Source organism: Camelina sativa, chromosome 16 (genome assembly GCF_000633955.1).
Source record: "Camelina sativa cultivar DH55 chromosome 16, Cs, whole genome shotgun sequence".
In the NCBI taxonomy this organism is placed as follows: domain Eukaryota; kingdom Viridiplantae; phylum Streptophyta; class Magnoliopsida; order Brassicales; family Brassicaceae; genus Camelina; species Camelina sativa.
In genome coordinates this window covers 22499873-22523788 of record NC_025700.1, presented here as the reverse complement: position 1 = coordinate 22523788, position 23916 = coordinate 22499873, and the positions used below count along the sequence as shown (strand labels likewise).

The window sequence follows — 23916 nt, the reverse complement described above, 5'->3', positions numbered from 1 at the left end:
AAAAAAAAAAAAAAAAAAAAAATGAGAGAGAGAGAGGGAATCTATCACAATAGTTTAAGAACACAAGCAAATGACATAAAAGTTATAATGCTATAATAAGCTTACTCTTGAAGCAACCAATAACTGCGTCTTTGAAAGTTTTCATTGTCTTGTCCATGGGCATAGTAACAATGTAGAACATCAACGCTTCCCGCCTGCACGGATATTCATGAGCTAGAGACATCACTAATAAGCACCAACCAACATCTTGATGATATTTATATCATTTCGGATCAGAGAATCACAAAGTGCTTCTCTTTTGACCATACTTCTCAAAGAACTACTTAGTAAAAAAGAAATATGTCTTATTTACTACCTTCAACCTCTCGTGAGCTTCTTTCACTGTCTTTCCATCTTTCTTCTTCCTCCAATTATGCCCATCTTTCCTGAAGTATCTGAGCACCTTTCGATCAAACATAAAAACAGACCCACCTGAGAATCAGACAGAATTTAACAAGAACATCAGTCTTCAAACTCCTGAGTTTCATCCTACACGAGCAGGATGGAAAGAAAACTTACTTGATGGTGTAGTAGGTGGCTCGGTAGAAATCTGAAACCTTTGGTAATTCTGTAAAATTTCACATATTTCAGGTGGACGAAGCCATCGGTGACGTGCTTCAGAGAGTATTTGGCCAACATCTGTGGACAAAAAGTATTGCAATCAGAAGACACACAAAACGACTAGTACAACTAAGAAGATATCATCCAAGAAGAAAGCTTTTAAGACATAAATTGATCAACAAAGCTTTAAGAGACTCTATACTGCATTTAGTAAGTAGCTGCAGATCTAGTAGCCAAAAAAAAAGAAAGTCAACTCCCTATTAAGAAGCAGCTAATTACAGTATAAACCAAACACACAGCACACTGATATTTTCAGCCTATACAAGTCATAAATTATAGAGAATAAAAGAGTAAACAAGTAAAAGTAAAACCACTTAAATGATGATCAAGACCTAAACATGATACTATAGATTAGATTAGTTATTCAACTTGGATAAGTATTATAACCAGACTAGTAAGTGATGAACTTAAAGACCAAATCAGAATATTCAGACAAAATATGCTTCCACAAGAACAAATCATCATCACTCAAGACCAATAATGGATAAATAAATAAAAAAAAAGAAGCTATTTTGAATAGATTCCACACATAAAGATTGAAACTTTGATGACTATGAGTGATACCAACATCAACACCAAATAGATCGAAAAAGAAAAAGAAAAAAAAAAAACAACAGATAAAGATATGACCCAGCCAAAACCCCAAAAAATATCCCAACTAGATAAAAAGAAGAAAACATTTCACTTCACCTAATTCACTAACAGGGCTAAATCGTCTTGCTTCCGCCATAGATTGATTCGTTTCTTCGATCTCAGAGCCTCAAAGCAGACATGGAAATAAATATATATATATATAAAAGGTGAAACTTTTAGAGTAAAGGTTAAAGCTTTCTTCTTCTTCTTCTACTTCTTCTTCTTCTTCTTGTTGGTGGAAACAGAAGCAGAGGTACGAATCAAAGACCAAAAATCAAGAAATCAAAAAGGGTAAAAAGTGAAGAAGGAAGCATCTGAGTAGTGAGAGGAGAGACGATAGGAATGAATCCGTACGATGAGAGAAATGGCCGTCTTAGTTGAATTTATTTCTTTCTTTCTAGTCAAAATTCTTCTGACGCAAGTTCCGCGACTCTGCCTTTTTCATTTTTTTTTTAATAATCTTATTTATTTAATCAATCATTTTTTTAATAATCAGATTTTTTTTTGGGGGTTCTCTTTGTACTATTTTATCACGTGTTGACAATATATATTCTTCTGGTTTATAATTTACTTTTCTGATTCTATTTGGTTGAATTAGATTCGGTTTTCTCTTGGTAAAGCATCTTTTGTTACTACAAGTATCTAATTTTATGATTAGTTTGCTTCGAAAAAGAAATCTTGAAATTTAGAATACTTGTGAAATTTCTGAGTGAGAGAATATATATATATATATATGTTATAGAGAGAAAAGATTTCGTCGTTCGTATGTCTAAAGTCACTAGAGAGAGTTTTTTTTCTCCAACAACAAACTAACAAACATGTGGTAATCCTGATAGTTCAATTAGTAAAACAGACGACTGTTGTACAGTACTGGCTTAAAAATAAAAGTTGGGGTATTTTGTGAAGATGTGATCGTAAAAGTGGTCAAAATGTAAATGAGATAGTGTCTTCGAGGTAAAATAAAACTTTTATGTTTGTAAAGAAAACCATGAAGAGCTTATGTTAGAAACGAATTTTTTAGAGCATGAGCATGAAAATGATGACTCTTTTTCTCATGGATAGAAATCTTGTTTAATAATTTGCTTATCTTAGCTAGAAATTGGCCGACAAATTAATCTTGATATCAGTTGGGTTGAAGGCAATATAGCTCGAAGGGTATGTATGTACATTAGCTAGTTGTAGGGACTTTCAAAAGTCATTGTTAGTTCATGGTCTACAAAGTTTTTTTTCATGTTTTGTCTAGCTTCTTAGAGGTTTGTGATGCAACATTTTGATATTTTCTTTTCCTTTCCACGCGCGAACAAACAGATATTGAATTCAAAATTCTCAAGTGAATGAACTTAAATTCATCAGGATATGAAGTCCCATCATATCAAGGGTACGTCTAATTTCCTTGAGAGTTGGAATACTTACTTGACCCGAATCCTGATCAAAATTCGGTTAGTAGGTTGGAGGCGTATTGGATCGTCTAATTAGTCATTCTTTAGAGCCGCTTGCACGCATTAACATGGTTGCGTTACCAAGTCGAAAGTGATACTCATTGATTTGGACCACTATAAAGTCAAACCCATATACACGTAACACTAAAAGATTCTCTAAATTTTTAGCATCGTACATGCTAGCCCAAACCTAAGATAAGGAATGTCCGAAATTATGATATTGGGAGGTCGAAGACCACGGCCGGTGTAAGAATCTGCAAAAATGGTTAAAGTCCTAGTTCATTTTTTAAAAATGGGTCTTAATTACATATAAAATTTTTTTGAAAATTTTTTTTTTTGTCTTAAAATACATATAATTTTGTTATAGTCCCAGTGCAAATGCACTTGTTGCACATGTCTATCACCAGCCTTGTCGAAGACCATGCACATGTCAGGTGAAGGGGAGAAGGCATAATTCAAGGTCCGGGCCGGGTGATATGAGTTTTCATTTCATCTTAACTCGTTCTAACTAAATATTAAATACATTGACTAACCAATTGTGTCGCAGTTAATGCGAGCAGGTGAGTTGCTTACTAGCCATGCTTTCGACCAGTACGTTACTCGAGCCGCATACGAAGAGCGTGCAAAGGTTTATTCATTAACTCTATGAAGTCGTGATGATAATTAAGTTTTTTACTCGCTCCACATGGTGTGGCAAAGTCGGGTCAGCTGGCGTCCCAGTCCAGTCAAGAGTTTGAACCAATTATTTTCAATAACTAAGATCAACTTACAATTAACAAAGAGGAAACGTTTTTTTTTGGTATCAATGTTAAACAAAAAGGAAACCTGATTCCATAATCCTGAACAACATATGCCATCATACTATTATGTAAAAAATCCAGATTTTTCCAAACTAGAGGTCCATGCATATGAAAAAAAAAAAGACAAAAACAAAAAAAATCAGAAAGGAATCTACGAATAATCAAAAGATTTTGCATAATCATTTGACAAATCCAAGCAAATCCTCGGATTCTATTCTATCGACTGATCTATCTAAAAAGAATAGAATATCTGCTTTATTAGATTTTTTACCATAGAAAATTTTGGTACATATGTCAAGAAGTTTTCACCATATCTTATCTTAAAATATAAATAATATATGATGAGGTTTGACTTTTAAAAATGGAAATATTGACTATTAAATATATAAGAAAACTACTGTCATGATTCCTAATTTTGTTAAATCCCATCGACATGAATCTGCTTTTTTCAAGTTTCATCTCTCTTGTTCACTTCATCTTCTCCAATTTTGTTTTCTCTTTGTCAGCCTCCTGCTGTTTTTCTCGACATTCTTCCGTACAGAAGGGAGTGTCACTGTTTTGACGACGAGGGAAAAATAAAATTAGATACATTACGATAAAACAAGAGAATCAAATGCTTAGAAGAATAATGAAAAACATACTTGTACATGTAAATGTCATCAAGCTTTGGATAAATTTTTTTCTTGCAGAAGCCACATTCGTTTGTAAAGAAGCTTATTTGATTTAGTTCTGCCGGATGACCCATATATTATAAGAATTAAGAACACTTTATTAAGTTTTCGACTGAAGAAAGATATGAAAAGAGATGTTTTAGTCATGATGAGTTTGTACATGTATATAAAATAAAAGAAATCTATGCAATTTTTCATTTTCAACCTTATCCAATGAAGTTATGCTAAATTATTAAAATTAGCAAATTTCTCCTACTAAGGTAAAATATTTAAGAAAATTAGATATTTATTTTAAAAAATAATAGTAAGTTATTATATTTTGTTGACCAAAAAAAAACAAGAAGTTATTCTTATATGTACTAAAAACTTTTATGAATAGAAAGTACAAATATCTACCCAATTAAGAATACCATATCCATTTATAATTTTATTTAATTAGAAAAAAAATATTTCTTCACTGTATTTCTAATATTAATAGTTAAAATTAGAGTTCAATTTAAATTTCTTTCAAAGCACAAATTTATTTTAGTTAATAAATAATAATTTAAATTACTACATGATCTATAAATAGTTATAGTTACAATTATGTATTGTTTATAGAGAGATAAGCATAAATAGTCACCAAAAAAAAAAGATAAGCATAAATTTATAATTTTAAAGGTGTTATCTCATGTTTTACACTCGTAAGACCGAGAAAAAGAGTCTAATGCAATTTCCTTTTTTTTTTATTTGGGAAGTTTCAAAAATACATTTTTCCAAAAACACTTTTCAAAATGCTCCTCACTTAAATTTTATTAAAAATAACATTTAAAATGTGATATTTATTTAAATATGTGTGCAACCTCATAAAAATATATATAAATTATTTTTATATGTATGTAAAATTATATATATTTTATAAACATCTTATAAATATATTTTAAAAACCTTGAAATATTTGGAACGAATCTCGGAAGAACTACCTTATAAACCTTATAAAGTTTTATAAATTTTTTAATTTAATAAATCGTATTTTTGAAAATGATAGATGAATAGAGTTTTTTTTTTGTGTTTAAAGGTACAGTGGGATAATTCTCAAAAATTCTTATCTTTTTTTCCAAATTCAGTTACTCGATCTTCTAATTTCAAATTGATTATTGCTGAAGATAACTAAAACTACTTAACTTAGATTTCGAGGTGTCAATCAGAACACAACTAAATTCGTGGACCAAGTACAGTATGAGTTGAAATGTTACAAAATGTAACATTTTAGTGCGGCCTAATTGGATGGTTTATTCCGACTTATTATTTAGGTGGATTCAATTCCCCATTTAGATTCTATATAAAATGTAAAACCTGATTATTCATCTCAATGATATTTCTAGTTTAGTAGAAAAAAGAAACAAAAATCACCACACTGAGATTACCGCAAATACCTTTGACTCACTTTTACCTTTCACTCTACTTTGGCGTGTTTGGAAAGCAAGGAATAATCTTGTATTTAACAATTACCGGGAGAGTGTAACAAAAACAGTTTTACTTGCAAAATCTGAAACTAAAGAATAGATCAGTACTCTGCAAACATCGATATCAAGACAGCATACCACACCAAGTGTACAAAACGGCTCTTGGCGACCTCCAATACATCCGTCAATAAAGTGCAATTTTGATGGGTTTAATAACCAAACATATGAAACCACTTGTGGTTGGCTCTTCAGAGACCATCATGGTGAATCATTGGCGTGGGGCGCCTCTAGACTGAACAATGCAAGTTCTGCCTTAGAAGCTGAAACAAAGGGACTGTTAGTGGCAATTCAGCATGCTTGGATCAGAGGATATCAATCAATCATTTTTGAAGGAGATTGTAATGTTTTAATAAAACTAGTTAATGGCCAACATTCAAATGCTTCATTGACTAATCTCTTGGAAGACATACAGCTATGGGCTTCAAAACTAAGACAAGTATCTTTCACCTTCACAAAGAGAGAATGTAACAGTGTTGCACATTCTCTAGCTAAATATGGTTGTATTGACAAAAATTATTATGCTGATTCTGTATTAAAGCCATCATGGCTAGTTCAAACTCTTTGTAATGACTATGTTTAAATCAATATATATATATTATTTGTGTAAAAAAAAAAGATAAAATAGAATATATATATATATATATATATATATATATATATATATATATAAACCCATCTTTCTTGCAAGTTATGTAATCATTCGAAACATTTGAATATAAACAATTTTGCACTGTTCATCAAGAAGCTCAAATGGATCCAGAATGGCTAAATTAGTGCCGATAAGACTCATACAAAGAAAGGTCGTTAACGTATATCCTCGATCCTATTATAATATGGACCAACGTCCTTACACAGATAAGATAGATACAGTTAGGATGTTTGCTGATCATGCGTACGATCGAGGAGACACATATAAACGATTATATTTGAATCTAAGCACTACTAACCATCCAATCTGTATCCAACTTGAGTGCTTCATTAACGACACAAGAACTCGATGTAAACGAATATTCTGAAAGAAGAAAAAAAAACGTATATTAAGTTTTCGGTGAGACTCTTGTTGGTATTTGTTATTTATATATGGGTTTGATGTTCGTTTTTTTAGGGGTTTTAGTTTGCGAAAGACAGATTTGAGTTTTAATGGGATTCGGCTCCATCTGTTAAGACTTAGAGTATTCATTAGCTAGATCTCCAAGACTCCAACATGCATGCAACGGCGGGAAGAAAAAGAAAAAACGAAAAAAATATCAAATCTAAAGCCCAACGAGAAATACCTAACCACCACCTCTCTGTTATCATGTTCATGCGCATGAAAAATCAAGTAACGGAAAAACAATCTCTTAGAAGAAAAAAAATGATACGTATTCCCTAGGAAATAAACTCTCTTTAATTTGACCACTCTAGAGAGTTATAAACATATTATTATTATTATTATTATCTGCAATTATGAGTCTAATATTTGAGTGGTCGTTGGAATAAGTCTAATCTCTTGGATATATACCTCAGCTTTGCTAATAATCAAATGCGGTGTATATAGGTTCAATATAGTCTCCATAAAATGCTGAATTGTTTTGTTACTAACGAAGAATAAAAATGAAGAGACGACTGGTCTAATGTTATGTTTTGATGCATTAAGTTGTTTAATTATCATTCGATTGTTGAGATTGACACATATATAATTCTAAAAATGAATCAATTCTTAAGTATCTCAAGCGCGACTAGGGGATAATAAGTAAAAGAGCAACAACATCACTACTATCTTTTTTTTCTTTTTCTTTTTTTTCGTTTTTTATTTATTTACCTTTTATTTTATTTCATTTTGGTTCCTTACCCTCTTCTTCCATAATCTGTGCATAACAATATATATAGTTTACCTTGTTAATTTCATGTTTTTATTATAAAATACCTATATTAGGTCAGGTCAGGTTATATAGTTTGATACTTTGATCCGAGTTTCGTGAACCCCTTTTCGTTATGAATCAGGTTTGCATGTCATCACGCATTAATACATTTCTTGGTATAGCTATATTGGCATTTCGTTAGATGGCATGTCTTATGAAAGAGGTGGTGTACCTTTATACATGTCACATCTAGAGAATATCGGAAAACGTGACGTGTCTAAACTCGTGAGAAGATACAAGGACAAGAACGAGCCCATCTCATGTCTGATCAATCATCCCTTCATTCCATGGGTCTGCGATGTGGCGGAAGAGTTCAACATTCCGTGTGCACTTCTCTGGGTCCAGTCTTGCGTTTGCTTCTCTGCTTATTACCATTACCAAAATGGCGCTGTTTCTTTTCCGACAGAAACAGAACCTTGGCTTGATGTTAAGCTCCCTTGCGTTCCTCTCTTGAAACACGACGAAATCCCTAACTTTCTCCATCCTTCTTCTCAATTTGCCGGATTGCGACAAGCGCTTCTTGGACAATTCAAGAATTTGAGGAAGCCCTTCTGTGTTCTAATCAACTCCTTTGATGCCCTAGAACAAGAAGTGATCCACTACATGTCTACTTTATGTCCAATCAAAACTATTGGACCGCTTTCCATTTTTGCTAAGGCGGTGACCTCTGATGTAAGTGCTGACATGTGCAAACCTTCGAATCAATGCCTCGACTGGTTAGACTCAAGACCAAAATCATCCGTTGTCTACATTTCTTTCGGGACGGTTGCATACTTCAACCAAGAACAAATGGAAGAGATCGCTCACGGAGTTTTAAAATCGGGTTTATCGTTCTTGTGGGTGATTAGACCTCCCATGCAAGCACTAAATCTCAAGACTAATGAATTGCCTCAAGAACTACTAGAGGCGACTAGTAGATGTAAAGGAAAGATTGTGGATTGGTGTTCACAAGAGCAAGTCTTGGCTCATCTATCAGTAATGTGCTTCGTCACTCATTGTGGATGGAATTCGACAATGGAGGCTTTGTCTTTTGGAGTTCCAGTGGTTTGTTTACCCCAATGGGGAGATCAAGTCACCAACGCAGTTTATCTCGTTGACGTTTTCAAGATGGGAGTTAGGCTTGGTCGTGGAGCGATGGACGATAGGGTTGTGCTTAGGGAGGAAGTGACAGAGAAGCTTTTGGAAGCGACAGTTGGGGATAAAGCGGAGGAGTTGCGGAAAAATGCTTTGAAATGGAAGGGGAAGACAGAAGCCGCAGTGGCTCCTGGAGGATCATCAGATAAGAATTTATGGGAGTTTATGGAGAAGTTAGGTGTGGGATTTTCAGAGGTTAATGTACTTAATTCGCAAGAAAAACCCAACATGCATGCATTAAAGTATAGAGGGAGTTGAAAGTAATCCCTACATATTATTAATATGTAGGTGGAGGTTTAATTAATATGGTATAATCTATTTAAAATGCTTATTACTATGAATAAAATTATAATGTTTTTAAGAACAATAATATAAGAAAAATTAAAATTTATACTCTTCCAGTTTCATAAAGATTGTCATTTTGATATGTTAAATTTCATGAATTGTTTAAATTTGATCATATACCCTAGAAAACTGCAAAGATTCTTCACGTAACAATCAAACAATAAAAACCTTAGATCAAATCCAGCTTTCTCCATGCAAGCAAAAAAACATTTGATTTTGAATATCATTTTGCACATTGCACCAAAAGCTATATGGATGAGAGACATACGGACTATATTTGAATTTTGAGCTTAAAACTATGGACACCGTTAAAAAGCTTCAACAATTGTCAAGTAAAAATACACTGACATGTAGAGAGAGTCATTGTAAAAACAACTCAGAATTCACATAAAACATATATGTGTTGACAGTGGAACTGGAAACTAACATTTCACAACTAACAGGCCAAATATAGCAATTTGGACAGATCACAATGATATTTGATGGAACCAATCTGTGATCTAAACCTGACGATATAAGGTTCTTCTTGATCATCAAATCAAAGATATATCTCTTAGTTATGTTTCTTCTGATCATCAACAGGAACAACCTCCTCCTTGCTGATCGCCTTGGGATGAATTCGAAGTAGGTTTCAGGTTTACATCAACCATATCATCAGTTTTAGTGTTTGAATATGATTCCATTCCCGGTAACGCGGCAGCGATTTTTCGAAACAAAGGCTTAATATTGAACCCCGCTTTGGCGCTCGTCTCAATGAAGATAACTCCATATTCACGACCTTTGCTATCTCCTTCTTCAATCGAGACTTGCCTAACCAATTTCCCAAAGAGAAATATATAAGAAGAAAAGAACAATTACAAAACACATGTTCAAATGAAAACAGAGAAGTGGTAATGTTGGCTTATATAATGTTTTACCTTTTTTCAACAAGATCTGTCTTGTTACCAACAAGAACAATGATAACATCACCAGCTCTTTCATTACGAACTTCTTCGATCCACTTGGATGTGTTGAGAAATGAGAGTCTATTAGCTACATCATAAACAACTACAGCAACAGAAGAATCTCTAATGTAACTTGGTATCAAACTCCTGAATCTTTCTTGTCCTGCAGTATCCCTACACATAATTTTTTAACATTAATATTAGCTTTTACGTTGCGCAACGACCGAACTTTTTAAGAATTTTGTTACCATAGCTGTAGACGAACAGTTCGATCTTCAAGGTACATTGTTTTCGATAAGAAATCAATTCCAATAGTAGCCTGCCAATGTAACAATGAAATTTTACATTCAGTATTGTATCAACCACGATCAATTAATGTGTACTGATCGTAATCCTATATTTACGTGATTCACAAATGGGAAGGTTATAATTACGATTTCTTTATATTTTTCATTGATGAATCGTGATAGATGAGAGACAGTGTGGATAAAGACTCAAATCAAATAACAAAAAAAAAAAAAAAATGACAGAACAAGAGGATCTCAATGACCGTGATGTACCTGGTAGGTTGTGTCGAACTTATCATACATGAAACGAGTGATGATGCTGGTTTTTCCAACAGATTGATCTCCTAAGAACACCAATTTATATTTCGCCAATGGTGACACCGACGCCATTCTTCTTCTTTTATTAAAACCGAAAAAAAGTTGGAATCAGGCTCTCAAAATTTTCAGAGATGTTTTAAAAGTATTCGATAGAGAGAAGAAGGAGAGTCTATTTTTGGAAAGTGAAGAAACAGCCAAGCACGACGACGACTAGGACGGATTCTGAAAAGTACATTTTAGCCCTTTCTCTATTAATTTATGTCCGTTGACACCAAAAGAACAGATCAGTAAAAAGCCTCTCGGGTCTCCCCCTCAAATGAACCTCCTAGTGTAAGCCAATACCACATCATGGTATGAGCCTTGTTATATACCATAAAAGACTTACGTGAACTCTTTCTTTTGTATAAAATGCAAAAGCAAATGTCACCTTTATTTATTTCTAAGGAAATTGGAGAACTATTGGATGGATATATCTATAAAAATCTAAAACTAACAATATGAAAATTTTGGATTGGGTTGAACGAGACAGGACAAACAAACATTGTCCTTCATAACAAGTGACATTACTTAAATTTTTTTGTGGTCGGCCAAATGACATTATATATATATATATAGTTATATAGTATATACACTATGTTTTTACACAATAGCTTTTCCATTATATATCTGTTACAAATAGGCACTTTAGAGCATCATTAGTGGGGATTGTTCGTGCAATTGCTATTATTAAAAAAATAACAAAAGGAAGAAAGAGAAGAGAAAACAGGGAGGAACGATGCTTGGTGGAGAACTGGAAGAAACGTTTCTCAGAGTAAAATGACATGTGTCATTTACTTAGTGGTAGATATATTACTAAATAAATAAAGAATAAATATGTATAATAATTTTTTTTTTTTAGTTTTCTGAGCAACATTTACCTGTTCTCCACTAAAGATGGTCTTAGAGAACTCAATCCAAAAGATATGTCTTTGATACACAGAGTTTTAAACCTTATTTTCCTACTGCAAGTGCACAACAAAGAAGTAGTACTTAGGGGTCGAATCCCACGAAGACCAAGTTTTACTCTATGGTTCTATTGGTTCAATTTCAAGCTAAGACAATTCAAAGTTGGGTTTGTTTGGTAACAGTAACGCGATTAAAACGGTATAAAAAGGCAATAAGCAAAACACTAGATCAGGGGTAATTCTCGGGAATTTCAGAGATAGCAACTAAACAACTATTCAGGGCATAGATTAAGTACCAGTCTAGAACTCAAACATAAATATAAACTGATCCACTGTCGTGGTATCAATAACTCTATCTGATCGATTCTGTGCGGAAACGCGGAGCACGTGCTCAGACATCCGGAGCACATGCTCGGCGGTCCATAAACCCTAAACTGTCGTTTGAGCCCAGAATCGCAGACAAGCATTAAAGAACAGGAATGATAAGTTCACAAATCACCTACACATCAACTTTCGCAGGTCTAGGATAATTTGCCCACTAATGTCTTTTCTAGCAACCTATTACACTTTTGATGAATAGATAAACCTAGAATCATAGATTGGGTGATCAAATCAACCTAAGCATTAAGTCTAACAATAGTGAAGACAATCGATTATATAAAGCCCTATTTGTGTTATGTTGCTAACCCATGAAACCCCTTTTGAAACCCCTAATCTAGCAAAGAAAACTACTCAGACATAGAGAAATGAATCATAGCAAAAGATGGGAAATTCAATGACATACAAATAAAAAGGGTTCAGAGAATGCTTCACAAGGTAGCCGCTCTTCTCCCTCTCACAAAAACGTCGCTCAAAAACAAAAGAAAAAGTATATTTTCTCTCCTAAAAACCCTAGGTTAAATAGCATACAAGTAGAGAAAAATAAGGAAAGAATCCAAATTCAAATCTCCCTATTAAAAAACGATCTCCTCCCTCTTTCTCTCACAAAGGATCGCCTAAAATAAGGGGAATTAGGTAGGGAATCGGCGCCTAGATGCTTGCCACGTGTCGTCATGAAACCGTAGAGTTGGGAGCATGTGCTCGGAAATCGGGAGCATGTGCTCCTGGGTCTAAAATCAGTTTTTCTGCTCCAATTCAACTCCTTTCTGCTCCCATTGCTCCTGTTGTTCCAATCCTTGCTTTTAGCTTCCTAGCCTCTTATTATAACCTGAAAAGGACTCAAACAACTACAAAACTATCAAATAAACGGGGTCAAAGTGAGTCAAAACCGTAACATATCAGTCTTATTAATTTGCGATTGAATTGCGAGGACCCTAGCGATATTCTCGTATTTCTCTCGCAAAACTTCTTAAAGTGAAATGAACATGTTTTGTTAATAAGTCGAATCCATGAGCCAAATTTTTAACATTTAGGAATTTTATTGTTATTTTTTGTGAAGGGTTGCGAGTATTTTGCGAAGTAGCATAGCAAATTAACAAGGGAGTTGCGCGCGAGAGTCTCATTTTTAATATAGAAACAGAATACCTAGTTCAGCCGCTCAACAAACCCTAACTCGACTTCTTCTCTGTATCTCCCAAACCCTTCTCCGTTTATTCTTCCTCATCTTTCCGTTTACTCTTCCTATTTCATATTTCTTAATCTTTTATTTGTATCAATAGAGTAATATATAATGTATTAAATATTTAAAAGTAAAATGAAAAACCACATGAAAGTTGAAAACTTGTATTAAAATTTTATACGAAAGGATATTTTTAATGAACTAACAAAATGCTAATGTGACAATAAAAAATAGATGGTATGATATATGAGAGTCTATTTTATGTGTTTTAAAATCACATACATAAAAATATTTTACTTATGTTTTGTTTATATTTTACATATGTTTTGCTTATTTTTTTGTTAATATCTATTTAACATTTCAAAGAGCAAAAAAATGACTAATTTCCTGTCATATATATATAAACAATCACACCTATAATTTATATTTATATAGAATTTAATGTAAAACTATATTCAATATATCAAATTATCAAATAATTTATATATATAGATGATTTTATCATAGTCATAAAATAATATAAATATATAAACAATTAAAAATACAAATCATCTAAGTATTGCATCGGTAACCATCTAGTATGTATATATCATTTTTAACTTTTTTTTAATAACAAATGCCATTTTTTTTTTATTCGTCGAAAGCCTATATGAACCTAAGCACCACACTGATTGTTGGTAAATCAAATATGCAACTCATTGAACGTAAACACTTGGGAAAAAGCAAGAATAACATCAATTAAATTTTCAACAGCGGTTAGAAATAGTGTGATATAGCCTTGCACATTTGAACACAGAGTAACTAAAAACAGAATACATCACTAATATAAAAGTCTTACCACACTTTTTCAGATCCTTCACATTTGTTACGGCGCCATGTTGCCTCCAATCCCAAGATTCCGGGACTTGAGGCATGTTCTCGTACATGAAAGGCTTAGGGTCGTGGTTTTTGTTGTAACTCACCGAGTGAAGAAGACAAGTATGGGAATTCATAAACTCACCATGCGTCATAGTGGCAAACTCGTTGAACTCGAGTTTGTACGGCTTCCGTTCCTTATTTCTCTTGACCACGTAGTGTGCATTGCTTTTGAAAATTTGAACCAATCATCCCTCGTTTGATTGAGATTCTTTGGAACTAAGTATTCACTCATCCACAGGACTGCTCATCCACCTTTGGTAAAGAATTTCAACGCTTTCGTCACTTTCAAGATCTTTCTCGTCGTACACGAAACTACTCACACTTTTGATGATAAGAAGAGAAAACCAAGAAAAAGACAAGTCCTTTTTTAAAAACAGGCAACGGGGACTTAGGATATGCTTAGTCCTTTTTTTTTGCTTTTTTTTTTCTTTCTTTGATTTGATTTGATCTTACTGTAAGAAAAATGGATGTATAAATAGGCAACGGAACATATACATATATATATATATATATATGTTCAGTGATATATATATATATATTAATTGATTTGAACATTTTTCATTGTATAGGTTATATGATTTTCAACCTTACTAATTTATATGAGAATCATAAATTCTTCTCTCTCGTTTTTTCACAGTTACTTCTTTTTAAGAAAAAAGACAAGTTGATGATATTCTGACCATTAACAACACACTAGTAAATAAATTCACAACTACTCAGTTTGTTTTTAATTAATTAGCTCCTAAGGCTTATTAGAAAGTAGTAATGTTTTAGATGCTATGAGGTAATATATGCATTGGAATGGTAGGTAAAAATTTATATTCTTTAAACAAAACAAAACTTGGAATTTTACTTAACATTGTTTGTACATCATCTCTGTGTAACGGGGATACTACTTAACATTGTATAGTCATTTTCGAGCATCTTGATTTCATAATGTAAAAACTATATGTTTTCTTTTAAATCCTTATATAATGAAAAAAATAATATAATTTTGACAAGTATAATTAAAATAATCTTTTTTTTTGTAAATATATATAGTTTTAAAAGATATAGTTTGTTACTAGCTTCATTACTGTATATTTCCATAACAAAATATAAATTAAAACTTAAGCATGTGCATGGATTAGTTCACCTATAAAACACATGTTCACAAGTATATTCCCATATAGTCTATCTGGAAACTGTGAATCACAATTGTTCTAACTCCTAAGGTATTTTATATAAAAAAATTCAATTCACTTTTTGTTTATTTTTCAAATTAAAAAGACAAACAAATGATAACCGAATTTTTCTTTTGTTTAGTGGGTTTGAGTCAAATTTTGTTTAGTTAAAATTTATTGTCTTGTTTAATTGAATCCTTTGTATATAACTATATATACATATATATATATATATATATATATAGATAAAGAATCCTTAATTTGTATATATATATATATATATAATTATATATGGTAGGTGGTTGGTTTCCCATTGAAGACATCAAGGATCCTTCCATTGATCTCATCGCCAAGTTCGCCATTGTCAAGAACAACTCAAAACTCAAGCTACAAATTGTTGTTTCCGGTGTATCGCAGCTGATGCATGGCACTCATTTCCGATTAATTTTTTATGTCAGTGCCGGAGACGACGGAGATAACTAGACCTACGAGGCGGAGGTATATGAATTGATGGATTCCATGGTTCTTAATTATTTTAAACTCGTCAATTAATCAACGTTGGCTCTCACTGTACCAAAATAATACTTTGTTACAAATTTGCAATATCATACGAAAGGTAAATCTAATTGAATAGCATTCTTATATAAAAAAAAAAACCTTCAAAGTGTATAAAATGTAGCTTTTTCACAACAACTCTTAAAGGTTTGTTAATCAAATTTGGATTAATAAGTACGTCTCTATATATATGTGATATTGGTTCATCTTCATAACTCAGTCTATGAAGTTGGGTTCTTATTTAACTCTTATCGACGTCGAACGAACAAGGACTATTTCTCAAAATGATGCCCATAATATTTATTATAAACATCTGTTCCTAAAGCAAATGCTTGTTTGGTCTTCATTCACTCATTACAGCTATTCTTTTATTTAAGCTGATCTACTAACCAAAAATGACTCCATGGCCCAATGGATAAGGCGCTGGTCTACGAAACCAGAGACTCTGTGTTCGATCCCCAGTGGAGTCGTTCGGTTGTTGACATTTTTTAATACTATTCTTTCTCGTCTCCAAACGACGTCGTATACAGACTTCACGAATCATCCTGTAAAGTGTAAATAATTTATGTAGTCTCTCTCTCGTCTTCTCCCAATCAATAATTTTAAGGAAAAGAAAGAGAACAGAACACACAAGTGCGCGTTGAAGTTATCTATTATGAATAATAAAGCGCATACACAAAAGACCACACGCACACAAACGACTTGTGGTAGAGAGTTAAGGTAGAAAAGTAGAATACTAAATCCTAAACATGAACATATTATTAAGAGTCTCGGAGGTTTCATTTTAGACCAACGAAATGCTGCTCTCACCACCGGGAGGTCTCCTCGCGCCACCATAGTAATCCCGATATTCCGACTTCCCGTCTGCAAATATATTGTGGCCGCTCATTTCCCGTTTCTTAGCTGAGCTTTGCATCTTCTCAGAATAACCAGGAGGGATTTTGTCAGATTTGAAGATACCATTGCTTGTCAGTTCTTGAAACTTCTGGTTATGTATCTTCCTTGATGACTTCACAACATGTTCTTCACTAAACATTCTGTTGCCGCTTTGCCCCTGTTAACAAATAAAAAAAAATATGAATCAGGTCAGTTTTTCAAGCCATCCTAACTAATATCATCACAGTACGTACAAAGGAATCATCAAGGACACTACTTACGGTAGAGACTTTGACAGATCCACGAGAGCTCCTCGGTGCGGATTCCTCCGTGTTCTTAATTCCTTTAACTTCTGATTGTGTCACAGCTAACAAGTGGCGAGGTTGGATTTCAGGAGATGCAAAGATATCATGACCTCTCATAGCTTTACACTTGGTGTTGGAAATCTGCTTCTTCTTGCTCTTTGAATCCGCTTCCGTTTCAACGGTCCTGCTCAGCTCCTTTTGCTTTGCAGCCTCGTTTAAAGTAGCGGGTTGCTTAGGAGTCACATTCTCTTCACCGCTGAAAGATATCTGACTTTGCTACAAAACCATTATTCCCATTTTTTCCATCAAACTGAATCCTTAGAGTACAAAGGAGGAGGATGAGACAAATAATAATAATACCTGATCCTGATGGTAATGGATTCTTGTTTGGTGAATTGGATCATCTTTACCATTATCAGAGAATATGTCACTACCAGTCATCTCTTTCAGCTTATGCCCAGAACAGTTCTTCCTATACGAAACACTAAACAGCAAACCATTTTTTCAAAATTTAAAATTTCACATTCGGAAACCCTAATTTCATCATCTAATCAAACCAAAAACCCTAAATCATGCAAATCTGATAGATTCATCAAAATCGAGAAGAGAGACATAGAAACCAAAATTCTCAATGAAAAAGAGATGAAATCGATTACTTCTTATTAAGCGATTCGGATTCCGAGTTGGTGATCTGACCGCCGCCACCAAGCACCTCGCTCATTCCATCAGACGGCTGTAAACAAAAAAACACACAACTTAGGATAAATCAGAACGAAATCGCACTCGTCGGAACATAACCGAAACGGAATCATACGGAAACGATGAGTTATCGCCGGAAAAACAAACCTGGTTAGAGCGGTTAGCGGCGGTGGAATAATCGGGACGGCGGATCTCAGACCAAGAAAGAAGATCGGCGGTGGAATGATGCGGATCGCTTAAAGCCGTGACGTTGCTCCTCTCCTCCTCCATAACTCTCTCTCTGATTCCACTCTTTTGATCAAAAACAAAAAAAAAAGGTTTCACAATTCTAAAAAAAAACTGAAAATATCGTTTGGGAGTGAGAAAAGGTTTTTTTTTTTTTTTCTTTTTCTTATTCGCTTTATGCTCTGTCAAATAATTTTAATTTTAAAATTTTTAGTGGACGTTGCTTTTGTTTTTTTTTTCGTTGTAACGTCTATCTTTAGATTACTTTTAAAACAGAGTTTTACATCATCAATATTCAAATCAAAGCTATCCAAAATACCAAACATTTTTTTTTGTTGTTACAAAATCATATCACACGAACAACAAAATTAATTTGGAAATTTCTAAGATGATTTTGAGATTGTGAAACTTGAAAAACTTAATGTGTACGTGATTAATTCATAATTCTCTTCTCGAGATGTTTACATTATTTTATGAACTGCAATAGATTAGTAATAGTATAAATATAAAATAAAACTATCAATTCGGTTTTAATTAATGTTTTTTTTTGCAGCAACGAATCTTTTTTATATAATATACAAAATTTACTTAAAACTAAAACATAAAAAAATATATATATATATATGACATTTTAAACTCAAATAATTTTTTTTTAAATCTCCTAAATAAATTAAGTACAATACAATACAAAAAAAAAAATCACTATCAAGATATTTTAATCACTAGGTTCATTCTATTTGAGAGGTATCATTGTATCACTATAGGAGGTTTCGTGGTTGGTTTTGTTTAACATCAGTGAGGAAAGGGGGATTTCTCTGTATACCCGCATAGGCCAACTCGAGGAACTGTTGTGAAGCAGTTAGACTCTGTTGCTGTATCTACCATGTATCAGATTCTGGAGAATGTTCCGTCTGTGACTTGGCATATGCTCATTCAATAGGTATGAAACTTAATTACTGATAATTTCTCCTTCATATTAATCGAGGGAATGATCTCCATTTTTAAAAACTGCAGGGATATGCTCAACCTATCAGCTTGAACCTTTCATAAGCCAGATACTTCTTTTACGAAGTTTGGAGCCAATTAGGTGAATCTCATTGCCAATAATTTTAACTTTTAACCATTCTCAAAATCAGTAATACTCAAGTATATATATATATATATATATATATATATGTGTGCAAAATTGTGCAGGTGGTGCTTAACCTTGTGACATGAAGAACATAAGCTGTAATAAGGTCTGATATCATTTACGACTGTTAATTATGCCATTCTCTTGTTATCTTGCTATTAACTTATGTCTTGGTTTTTGAGATTTCGCAATGATGACATGTATTAGAAAAAAATGAATGTCTCTTAACTTTCTAAATATTCCGGTATCTTTGATATCATGTTAAAAGTTTTGTCTTAGATGATGTTATTATGTTAAAAGTTTGTCGTCAATCATTTTGTTGGTATCCTTTTTTTTTTTTTTTTTTTTTTCTGTCAATTCGTGAAACTTATAACATAAAAAAGTCATTACAAAAGAGCCAAAGAAAGACTATCTAACAACAAAGCCATAAGAAAAAAAGAAAAAAAAGTATAAACTAGCAGAGACTCAAACAAAGCTATTCCACACCCTTTCTTCATCTGCACTGTTGGTATCTTCCCCATTTGATTTATATATTTGTACATAGGATTATAGCTTTAAGTTAACTAGTTTTGTTCTTAACTTAACACTCTGCTCGATCACTAGACTTTTTCGTGTATCATGCGTCTATGCTATGTTACTCTTTGAGTACTCTCTAGACGAAGCGGTTAAAATCAAACCGTGAACTATGTAAATTCACGTGAGCAATTAGATTGAATCTTCACAAAAATAGTTTCCTACACAGAATGAGGGAGACAGGGAGCCAAACATGCATGAGAAAATGGGTCTAGCCAGATGGGATTGACGAATCCGTAAAGGTTTAAACTAAGGTCATATGAAATTCAGAAACCAATGAGGAAACATAACAACGCTAGTAAGACTCGACGACGACCTCACATTCGGTAGAGCCTCTAGGGAATCTGAGGAATTTCTCGAAGATGTCATCTCTTCTTGGATGATATAACAAATGCAAATTGAACTTCTTGAGGACTACCGAATTCTCTAGGAAGTACTTCCCTAGCTGAAATGCTAAAGCATATCCTTCGGCTAGGAATGAGAATTTTAAATCAACAGATTCTAAAGATGATAGCAAACACTTGGGCACAGATGAAAAACTGATCTGATTTATCTCCTCAGAGCGCAGATCACTTTCATAATCCCATGGTGCCTGAGGAAAAAGGAAAGGAGAAAACATAGTCAAATGATATATAGCAGAAACTAACTTCATAGACATGAGAAAAATATCATAGGGTTCAACAAAAAAAAATTAATCACCAAGACGAGAGATTTCAGATTCGGGCAGCTCTCAAGAAATGTTGTTGTCAACCATTTCACTTCGGATGCATGGAGATTATCGAGGCACAGGCGTGATATGTAACCAAATTGAGGCAGCGGTTCTAATTTGGAGTACTGATGAATGACCTGTAACCAGACATAACGTATAGTGGGTTAGAAACTTTTCATCATTATATTAAATGTGCATGCCCAATTCATATATATATACCTTTAAAGTGTCTGAAGATATCGTCATATCCATGACCCTCGAGATCTTGGACAGAAAACTGCGGATGTTACTTCTCTTGGATGAAACGCTTTCTCCGTCAGAACCCTTCAAACCAAAGCTGAGAATAACATCTAACTTGGCAATGGACTCCAGAATGTTTGTTATAATGATATTTGCTATTGCATCAAAGAATCCCAAACCACATAGTAGAGGAGCATCAATGACAAGTTCAGGAACATAATAATAAAACTCTCTAGTCGTTATTCGTCTGATAGTGAGCCTCTTCAGTGACTGAGATTGCACCTTATGTACGTTTGGAAGAACTTCAAATCCGGTAATCTCTAACTCTTCTAAGACAGGACAACATGAGACAAGTGCCTCGAAAGCGGCTTCATTAGGAAAAAAATTGTTGTGTAAATGCATAGTCTTCAAACAAGGAAAGGAAACAAACTCAGCATTATCCCATGCCGCCTTATCAAGTTTCAAGGATACCAGTGTTTCACACATATAAAGGCTCAAGGGGATCTCAAAACGATATATATTATATACATGGCACTTAACATCTAGATGTTGGATCCTACGCTTAACTGCAGCATCAATCCATGACGTAAGATAAGAGGCACCGTCTACTATGTCTGAATATACATCGGGAAAAGTTAACTTTAGCTTGTCTATGCATGAAACCCTATTGGAATCGAAAAACCTGTTAGCCAAACTCAAGGCATAGTATTTTCCGATTCCCACAAATGACAATTTCAAACGAGGAAGCCAAAGCCAGAGATTTGTCCATCTGGTGGACAACACACTTGTCCTAACAGCATCCTTAGTGGGAAGATGAGAAAGTATCTGACAGATCAAATCATCTGGTAATTGGCTTATTCTATCTTCCTTCATATCCTTTGTTCTTCTGTATAACACAAGTTTCAGAGAAACAAACAATTCATCCAAAAAAATTCGACTTAACTTAACCTAACCCTAATCAAAGTCGTCCAATTAAAAAGATTGGAATTGAAACCTTTTATAATAGGGCCGCGGAGAGATCATAGGAGTCAAAGAAGAGCAACTATGTTTTGTCCAACCCGAACCAATGGTTTAATCCAAAACATTTCGGTTTAGTAAAGCTTCTTGAAAATGTCTACACCGATTAGTGTTTTATACATTAATTAATAAGAGAAGCCTAGTCAATGTCAATGGAGATCATAAAAAAAACCAAGCCCACCTTCTTTGTCTATGATGATGGCCTCGGATTACAAAACAAGCCTGAAGGTGAGGTTGATACGAGTACCCTCTGCCTTTGCACGCTTTGGCACAGAATGAATCCAGTCCCTTTGAGTGTATCCCCTCATCACTAGCAACGATCCATGCTTCAATGTCAAACTTTGTTGATGATTCTCTCTGCTGCTTTTCTTTAACCTCTTCAATGCCGGTCCACCTTCCCCTGTTGTATTCACTTCAGGTTCACACACAAACAAACAAAAACAAATGTCTGATCCTGGTTTTGCAGGAAAACACTCTGTTTGATGTCCTGACTCAAAAGTTCCCATTCTTTACCTCGTGAAGATTCTTCATGTTTCTTTTTCTTCAAGACAAAATCACGTTCGCATCCAAACGAGACTGAAGCAATTTCAGGAGTTGGACCATAAATCTTTTCATCATCTGCATGCCAAGAAACATAGTCGCTACCTATTGAACAGCAAGCTGTTGAATCTGCTACCAGGAAGCGCTTTGTAAATCTGACAAAACAAAAGAGAAACGTTTTAGTTTCAAACAACCACTAAGAACACACAGGGACATAAACACAGGGGGTTTCAATCTTACAGCATCCAGAATCTCCTTGAGAGGTGGGAACTCATCCCACGAATAAGCATTAGGTTGATATCCACTGTACACCAGCGCAGTCAATCCGCTACTTGCAACATAACAAGTATCTCTCGGCTACAGGTGGCAAATGCATATGGATTAGAAGGCCACAAACACACAAACTATACACAGATACCATTAAGCAAGGCAGGATCCATGTGAAGTGGGGAAAACCTGAAGGCAAGATCGACCGAAGACACGAATGGTGGGCCTGGTCCAAGGAATATGGTTGTCGAGATAATCAAAGAAAGTCCAAGATTGTTGAAAGGGAAGAAACCTTTGAATGTATATGAGGTCGCTTCCATGGCCAAGATCAATGGTTCTCCTAATGGGAGCGTCACTAGATGAAGTAGGAGACTCCACCGCCACAATGGATGTCAAACTCATCCTCCGCTACACATCAAACCACACACAACATAATGTGTTAAAGCTCATATCTAAATTGCACTGGTGAATCTTATATAGAGATAATCTCGAAGTGTATAAATCTAAAGGGTTTTCAACTGGAGTAATGGTTAAGAAGATGAACCTGATCTTGATGGTAATGGTGGAGTCCTGTCTTGTAATTTGAATCATCTTTACAAGTCACTTCTTCTTTAAGCTTGTGCCCTGAAGAGTTTTTCCTGTAAGAAACATTGAAAGAGAGAGAGAGACTTGAAACCATTTCTAATCAGAAAAATCACACTTAATCAGACAAAAACAGACTTTTTAACCAGTAAAAAAAAATGCTTCTTCCCAATCCAATAAATTTCAACAAAATATAGAAATTTGTTACTTCGTCTCATTAAGCGATTCAGCTTCCTCGTTGGCCGTGTTTTGACCGCCACCAAGTACGTTGCCGGTTCCATCAGACGGCTGAACAAAAATAGATAAAATCAGAACAGGAACATAATCAAAACCGATGAGTAAATGGCCGGCAAACGAACCTCGTTAGCGGCGGTTGAGACATAATGCTCCTCCATTACTCTAATTTTTCTGATTCTAAAACGAAAACGGTAACCGGAAAAATATATTAAATCGAACTAAACCGGAAATGCTGAGATAAATTTATATTCCCACCGGTTTCATTAGTTGAACAAACCGATATACGTTATGGGGGATTTCTTTCTCTGTTATTGATTGTCTTTTAATTTTGTTCGAGAAATATTTTTTTTTCCAAGGTATCAACAAACACAAAAAATAATTATTAAAATGTTATTATTTTTGGCTTCAATTGACTAATTTACTTAAGAATTATATATTTTTAATACATTTGTTATAATAGTATAATTTTATAAATAAATAAATATTGAAATTATCTTTATAGTGTATTAAAAAAACAAACGAAAATATATTTGATCTTCCCGGTGACATCATCAGCCGCCGGCGACTAGCTTTTCTAACTCTGGTTTGCAAGATTCATAAAGGGTTTGGTGGCTAATTTACTTATGAAATTATAACTTTTTTTTTATTTTTTATATTTCATTTTCATAACTTCGCACCCACCAACTCCTCCCACCTTCTCTCCGCCTCTGTCCTATACAAATTCCCCCCCCCCCCCCCC

At 34.0% G+C, this 23916-nt stretch overlaps 5 protein-coding genes, 1 non-coding gene and 1 pseudogene across 7 annotated transcripts in view; 2 read left to right on the top strand and 5 right to left on the bottom strand.

The window, feature by feature from the left end:
• LOC104751872 (calmodulin-binding transcription activator 3) overlaps window positions 1-1696 on the bottom strand; it is a gene marked incomplete in the record, with an annotated part of 5531 nt that extends 3835 nt beyond the window's left edge. Inside the window, 4 exon segments of the mRNA XM_010473918.2 lie at window positions 106-194; window positions 356-471; window positions 559-678; window positions 1351-1696. Of these exon segments, the coding sequence (XP_010472220.1) occupies window positions 106-194; window positions 356-471; window positions 559-678; window positions 1351-1390 (365 nt within the window).
• LOC104753934 (UDP-glycosyltransferase 84A1-like) lies at window positions 7757-9001 on the top strand. The gene has a single exon (XM_010476112.1). It carries the CDS (start codon window positions 7757-7759, stop codon window positions 8999-9001), a length of 1245 nt encoding a protein of 414 aa, XP_010474414.1.
• Window positions 9417-10723, bottom strand: LOC104751870 (ras-related protein RABH1d). The gene is made up of 4 exons (XM_010473917.1): window positions 10593-10723; window positions 10281-10351; window positions 10006-10206; window positions 9417-9898 (listed from the first exon to the last, which is right to left on the bottom strand). The coding sequence occupies exons 1-4, from the start codon at window positions 10707-10709 to the stop codon at window positions 9664-9666; spliced, it is 624 nt and encodes a 207-aa protein (XP_010472219.1). The 5' UTR covers window positions 10710-10723; the 3' UTR covers window positions 9417-9663.
• Window positions 16173-16245, top strand: TRNAR-ACG. The gene has a single exon. It is a non-coding gene; the product is annotated as a tRNA-Arg (tRNA).
• On the bottom strand, window positions 16394-18038 carry LOC104751868. Of its 2 annotated transcripts, none has more exons than XM_019237595.1 (5): window positions 17803-18038; window positions 17613-17689; window positions 17317-17440; window positions 16933-17223; window positions 16394-16829 (listed from the first exon to the last, which is right to left on the bottom strand). In XM_019237595.1, the coding sequence occupies exons 1-5, from the start codon at window positions 17923-17925 to the stop codon at window positions 16560-16562; spliced, it is 885 nt and encodes a 294-aa protein (XP_019093140.1). In that variant the 5' UTR covers window positions 17926-18038; the 3' UTR covers window positions 16394-16559. The 2 variants fall into 2 exon arrangements, with proteins under 2 accessions (XP_019093140.1, XP_019093139.1); XM_019237594.1 differs by having other exon boundaries at window positions 16398-16829; window positions 16933-17232.
• Window positions 19778-21466, bottom strand: LOC104751866 (putative FBD-associated F-box protein At5g53635). Its single transcript, XM_019238271.1, has 3 exons — window positions 20514-21466; window positions 20285-20431; window positions 19778-20177 (listed from the first exon to the last, which is right to left on the bottom strand). The coding sequence occupies exons 1-3, from the start codon at window positions 21405-21407 to the stop codon at window positions 19881-19883; spliced, it is 1338 nt and encodes a 445-aa protein (XP_019093816.1). The 5' UTR covers window positions 21408-21466; the 3' UTR covers window positions 19778-19880.
• Window positions 21563-23397, bottom strand: LOC104751867 (annotated as a pseudogene).